This window comes from Entelurus aequoreus, linkage group LG14, assembly GCF_033978785.1.
Source record: "Entelurus aequoreus isolate RoL-2023_Sb linkage group LG14, RoL_Eaeq_v1.1, whole genome shotgun sequence".
Taxonomy (NCBI): Eukaryota; Metazoa; Chordata; class Actinopteri; order Syngnathiformes; family Syngnathidae; genus Entelurus; species Entelurus aequoreus.
The window spans coordinates 8,086,251-8,093,315 of NC_084744.1; the positions used below are offsets into that span (position 1 = coordinate 8,086,251).

General features: G+C 29.7%; 1 protein-coding gene across 1 annotated transcript in view; it reads right to left on the reverse strand.

The window, feature by feature from the left end:
• Nucleotides 1–4,333, reverse strand: part of septin10 (septin 10) — a 40,677-nt gene extending 36,344 nt beyond the window's left edge. Inside the window, exon 1 of the mRNA XM_062068848.1 lies at nt 4,170–4,333. Within this exon, the coding sequence (XP_061924832.1) occupies nt 4,170–4,199 (30 nt within the window). The 5' untranslated portion in view covers nt 4,200–4,333. The remainder of the gene's footprint in view (nt 1–4,169) is intronic.
• Nucleotides 4,334–7,065: the final 2,732 nt, after the last annotated feature.

Here is a 7,065-nt window from a genome sequence, read left to right on the forward strand (position 1 = left end):
ATGACTTTAAACCATAACAAAGCATGCATCAATATACTGTAGCTCTTGTCTCAAAGTAGGTGTACTGTCACCAACTGTCACATCACACCCTGACTTATTTGGACTTTTTTGCTGTTTTCCTGTGTGTAGTGTTTTAGTTCTTGTCTTGCGCTCCTATTTTGGTGGCTTTTTCTCTTTTTTGGTATTTTCCTGTAGCAGTTTCATGTCTTCCTTTGAGCGATATTTCCCGCATCTACTTTGTTTTAGCAATCAAGAATATTTCAGTTGTTTTTATCCTTCTCTGTGGGGACATTGTTGATTGTCACGTCATGTTCGGTTGTACACTGTGGACGCCGTCTTTGCTCCGCAGTAAGTCTTTGCTGTCGTCCAGCATTCTGTTTTTGTTTACTTTGTAGCCAATTCAGTTTTAGTTTCGTTCCGCATAGCCTTCCCTAAGCTTCAATGCCTTTTCTTAAGGGCACTCACCTTTTGTTTATTTTTGGTTTAAGCATTAGACACAATTTTACCTGCACCATGCCTACCGCTGTTTCCGACGTCTACAAAGCAATTAGCTACCTGCTGCCACCTACTGATATGGAAGAGTATTACACGGTTACTCTGCCGAGCTCTGGACAACACCGACACTCAACAACAACACATCATTTGCAGACTACAATTACTGGTTTGCAAAAAATATTTTTCACCCAAATATGTGAAATTAGACAATCTCCCACGGCACACCAGACTGTATCTCACGCCACACTAGTGTGCCACGGCACAGTGGTTGAAAAACGCTAACCTACACAATGAGCTTGCATACTAAAATTAGCATGCTAACAGGTATCATTCTCCAAGTAACAAATAATGACGCAGAGTACATGCCCAGTTAGCAAAAAAGCCAACATGCTAATATTAGAATGCTAATTGTTGTGCTGCGGGCTATTAAACATTAGCTAGGGGCCGCACTTTGGACACCCCTGGTTGGGTGTGTGCCATTAGAACAAACAAATTGAAGTGAATCTCAATCTAAAACTGTGGTAATTGTGGTAAGTATATTTTTTTATGTTTTATGCTCTTTTTGGTTAAAAAAAAAAAAACCCTGCTTTTTGGCAAAAACACAAAATATGCAATATTTTCCACTAAAAATATTTCAAAGTGGAATATTTGATGTGAAGTAATGTGAGCCTTGAATATGTCAATAATTCATAACATTGATTTTAATTCATTATTATTTTTGGGCAATGACCGTTTAGAAAAAAAATCCCACTAAAAATCTTAGGGACACTCGTCAAAGTGGTAAAAATAAGTACTTTTTTTAATGCTTAAATCTCTTGATCAACTTCAGATCTATCTGTCGATATAAAAAATATTTTTTAATGTTTTATGCATTTTTCGGTTAAAAAAGAAACCTTATTTTTTGGCAAAAAATACAAAATATGCGATATTTTCCGCCCAAAAAAAAAAAAAGGATGACTTATTTTTAACACTTTTATGAGTGGGACCCTTTTGGATGCCCAATAATTTTGGTTGGAGTATTATTTTTTTTAACTGTCATTGCTCCAAAAAATAATGATGAAATAAAATCAATGTTATGAATTATTGGCATATTTAAGGTTCCAATTCACATAAAATATTCCACTTGGGGAACATTGTAAAAAATGTTGTGGTTTCGGGCTTTTTAAAATCTTACATGTATTATTACATATTATAATTACATTACATTATAAACACGGTATAGTTTTTATGGGTTATTTCTGCAGTTTTAAAGCATAATGTTGACAAAAGCTCTTAGTCTGTCTCCATAAATGTGTTTTAAAGTAAATTATTGCACATTGTTCTAATGTGTGGCACCTTGAGACAAGAATATGTTGATTGGCAGTCTAAAAGTAACTTGTCTTCAGTCACTCCTTGTTTTCGCAGTTCTATTCATTTTTATGTATAAAATACAAAACTGGAAGTAAAGGCAGCCTTAAATACGTCGATAATTGATTAAAAAAAATGTAAATACTTAAATCTCTTGATCAACTTCAGATCTATCTGTCGATATAAAGTATATTTTTTAATGTTTTATGCCCTTTTTGGTTAAAAAAGTAACCTTGTTTTTTGACAAATACAAAATATACAATATTTTCCACCAAAAAAAAAGTAAGACTTATTTTTAACACTTTTATGATGCCCAATAATTTTAGTTGGATTTTTTTTTTTTTTTTACTGTCATTGCTCCAAAAATAATAATGAAATAAAATCAATGTTATGAATTATTGGCATATTTAAGGTCCCAATTCACGTAAAATATTCCACTTGGGGAAAATTGTACATTTTTTTGTGGTTTCAGGCTTAAATACATTAAGATTGAGGTTTTTAAAAATCTTACTTGTATTATTACATATGATTGTTATTATTATTACTATTCAGATCTCTGTCGATATAAAGTATTTTTTTTATGTTTTATGCCTTTTTTGGTTAAAAAATAAACCTTGTTTTTTGGCAAAAAATACAAAATATGATATATTTTCCACGAAAAAAATAAAGTATGACTTATTTTTAACACTTTTATGATGCCCAATATTTTTAGTCAGATTTTTTTTTTTTTTTTTAACTGTCATTGCTCCAAAAATAATAATGAAATAAAATCAATGTTATGAATTATTGGCATATTTAAGGTTCCAATTCACATAAAATATTCCACTTGGGGAAAATTGTAAACATTTTTGTGGTTTCAGGCTTAAATACATTAAGATTGAGGTTTTTAAAAATCTTACTTGTATTATTACATATTATTGTTATTGTTATTATTATTATTCAGATCTATCTGTCGATATATAAGTAATATTTTTTAATGTTTTATGCCTTTTTGGTTAAAAAAAGAAACCTTGTTTTTTGGCAAAAAATACAAAATATGCAATATTTTCCACCAAAAAAAAAAGTATGACTTATTTTTAACACTTTTATGATGCCCAATAATTTTAGTTGGATTTTTTTTTTTTTAACTGTCATTGCTCCAAAAATAATTATGAAATAAAATCAATATTATGAATTATTGGCATATTTAAGGTTCCAATTCACATAAAATATTCCATTTGGGGAAAATTGTAAAAAAATGTTGTGGTTTCAGGCTTAAATACATTAAGATTTAGGTATTTAAAAATCTTACTTGTATTACTACATATTATTGTTATTGCTATTATTATTATTATTCAGATCTCTGTCGATACAAATAATATTTTTTAATGTTTTTAATGCACTTGGGGAAAATTGTAAAAAAAATTTGTGGTTTCGGGCTTAAATACATTAAGATTCAGGTTTTTTTTTTAAATCTTACTTATATTATTACATATTATAATTACATTACATTATAAACACGGTATAGTTTTGATGGGTTATTTCTGCGGTTTAAAAGCATAATGTTGACAAAAGCTCTTAGTCTGTCTGCATGAATGTGTTATTAAAGTAAATTATTGCCTATTGTTCTAATGTGTTGAGACAGGGATATGTTGATTGACAGTCTAAAATTAACTTGTCTTCAGTCACTCCTTGTTTTCGCAGTTCTATTCATTTTTATATATGAAATACAAAATTGGGAAGTGCGATTGCATCTTTGCAGAGTAAAATCGCAGTTAGGTTTCTTCTCAAAATAGAACAGATTTACTGTGGGAATAATCTACTACTAGTACTTGCAACAATAGCATACTTTGTTATCCTGGATGAAAAACAATTCATACAAATTTAATTAACCCATTTTAGGTGACCTACTTCTACAATTGTGCAAAACACAATGGCAACTACTGAGCTGTAGAAGTCAAAATATTTTCAAATGGTATTTATAGCACAAGGACAAGCGGTAGAAATGGACGGATGGATTTTTAGCACATTGTTTGTGTTTTTTTGCTGACTTCCAAGCCAGTTTGATGACGTCATGCGTCAGACAGCTAACGCCCCTCTGACTATACACGTTTAATTGAACGGAAACACATTTAAAAACACATTTAGACGCAAATGAGCATCGTTATGTTAACATTATTATACTTGGCAAACTCGTTAAGATTGTAGGAAGTGAATTTAAACGAGTGTGTTGAGTTTTAAGGGAGAAGTTATGCTAGCTTAGTAGCAAACTTCATTGTCGCCTCAGACACTCCCTTGCCCGAACACAAATGTCATAAAAGTTCACCACAAACACAGAAAATACAAACCGGTTGCCGAGCAACATCGGGTGAAGACATGCTTTTCGACGAAATGTACAATTCCCGGTAGAGTAAAGACTAATTAAAGCAACAGTTAAAGTGAAAAATTTCTTCCCGAAGATTCCCGAGTGAGACCGCCTCGTCGTGGACGGACTACACCACTTAAGGAGAAGGGATTTGGCTTTAGTATTTTCCTTATGAATCTTGTTCAGATTAAACATAATAATATTTTCACTTTAATTTGACCATTAGCAAATATTTTCTATTCCTAAAACAACAACTAAGATTCCGATATGCTAAATATATAAATAGTTACTAGCGTTTTTGTTTTTTAAAGCGTCCCTCGTCGTTAGAAGTTGGTACAGTCTACTGTCGCATTCAGGGTACTCAAAGTGAGTGGGACTTTGTAGAACAGACAGGTCGACGTACAGAATTGGACGCCGTGAGAAGACGTGACATTGTTGCACGTATTTCATTAACATTATGTTGGGGGTGATCGGCTTTTTTTTACCATTTTTACAGCAGTAATTAAAAAAAAAAAAGTGGCATTAAAGAGCAACCAGGTGAAATGTAACGAGAAAAAGTTGCAAAGATAACTCTAAAAACACAACAGGCTTGTTTTTGGCATTGCTCAAAAAATAATAATGAATCAAAATCAATGGTGTTAGGAATTATTGACCTATTTAAGGCTCCAATTAAATCAAAAATTCCGATATGAAATATTTTTGGAGCAAAATATTGCATATTTTGTGTCTTTGCCATATAAAATAGTTTTTGTTGACAAAAAAACAAAACAAAAAATGTATAATTGACGGGTAGATTTGCATGAAAAAGTGTGAGTTATTTTTAACACTTTTATGAGTGGGACTCTTTTGGATGCCCAATAATTTTAGTATAATTTTTTTTTAAACTAAAACAATAATGAAATAAAATTAATGTTGTTATGAATTATTGGCATATTTAAGGTTCCAATGACGTCACATAAAATATTCCACTTGGGGAAAGTTGTTAATTTTTTGTGGTTTCAGGCTTAAATACATTAAGATACAGGTTTTGAAAAAATCTTACTTGTATTATTACATATTATAAATACATTATAAACACAGTATAGTTTTTATGGGTTATTTCTGCAGTTTTAAAGCATAATGTTGACAAAAGCTCTGAGTCTGTCTCCATAAATATGTTTTAAAGTAAATTATTGCATATTCTTCTAATGTGTTGAGACAAGAATATGTTGATTGACAGTCTAAAAGTAACTTGTCTTCAGTCACTCCTTGTTTTCGCAGTTCTATTCATTTTTATGTATAAAATACAAAATTGGAAGTAATGGCAGCCTTAAATAAGTCGATAACTGATAACATATTTTTTTAAATGTCTTGATCAACTTCAGATCTATCTGTCGATACAAAGTACATTTTTTTATGTTTCATGCTCTTTTTGGTTAAAAAAATAAACTCTTTTTTTTTTTGGCAAAAACACAAAATATGCAATATTTTCCACCAAAAATATTTCAAAGTGGAATATTTGATGTGAAGTAATTGGAGCGCTGAATATGTCAATAATTCATAACAATTATTGACCTATTTAAGGCTCTATTCAAATCAAACATTCCAATATGAAATATTTTTGGAGCAAAATATTTCATATTTTGTGTCTTTGCCATATAAAATTGTTTTTTGGACCCAAAAAAAACATAACACAAATTAAAAAACAAAAAAAATTATTTAAAAAATGTATCATAGACGGATGGATTTGCTATTATATTAAGTTCATCTTAAGTGTTGAAAGTAAAAATAAAAAAAAAGTGTGACTTATTTTTAACACTTTTATGAGTGAGACCCTTTTGGATGCCCAATAATTTGAGTCTAAATTTGTATTTATTTTTTTAACTGTCATTGCTCCAAAAATAATAATGAAATAAAATCAATGTTGTTATGAATTATTAGCATATTTAAGGCTCCAATTAGTTCACATTATATATTCCACTTGGGGAAAGTTGTTTATTTTTTTGTGATTTTGGGCTTAAATACATTAAGATACATGTTTGTTTGCTTTTAAAATATTACCTGTATTATTACTTATTATAAATACATTACAAACACGGTATAGTTTTTATGGGTTATTTCTGCAGTTTAAAAGCATAATGTTGACAAAAGCTCTTAGTCTGTCCCCATAAATATGTTTTAAAGTAAATGATTGCATATTGTTCTAATGTGTGGCACATTAACATAAGAATATGTTGATTGACAGTCTAAAAGTAATTTGTCTTCAGTCACTCCTTGTTTTTGCAGTTCTATTAATTTTTATGTATAAAATACAAAATTGGAAGTAATGGCAGCCTTAAATAAGTCGATAATTGATTACATATTTTTTTAAATACTTAAATCTCTTGATCAACTTCAGATCTATCTGTCGATACAAAGTCTATTTTTTTTATGTTTCATGCTCTTTTTGGTTAAAAAAAAAGAAACTCTGTTTTTTTTTGGCAAAAACACAAAATATGCAATATTTTCCACCAAAAATATTTCAAAGTGCAATATTTGATGTGAAGTAATGGGAGCCGTGAATATGTCAATAATTCATAACATTGATTGACCTATTTAAGGCTTCAATTAAATCAAACATTCCAATATGAAATATTTTTGGAGCAAAATATTGCATATTTTGTGTCTTTGCCATATAAAATAGTTTTTTGGACTATAAAAAAAACATAACACAAATTAAAAAACAAAAAAAATATAAAAATGTATAATTGACGGATAGATTTGTATTAAGTTGATCTTAAGTGTTGAAAGCTTAAAGAAAAAGAAAAAAAGTGTGACTTATTTTTAACACTTTTATGAGTGAGACCCTTTTGGATGCCCAATAATTTGAGTCTGATTTTTATTTTTTTTTTAACTGTCAT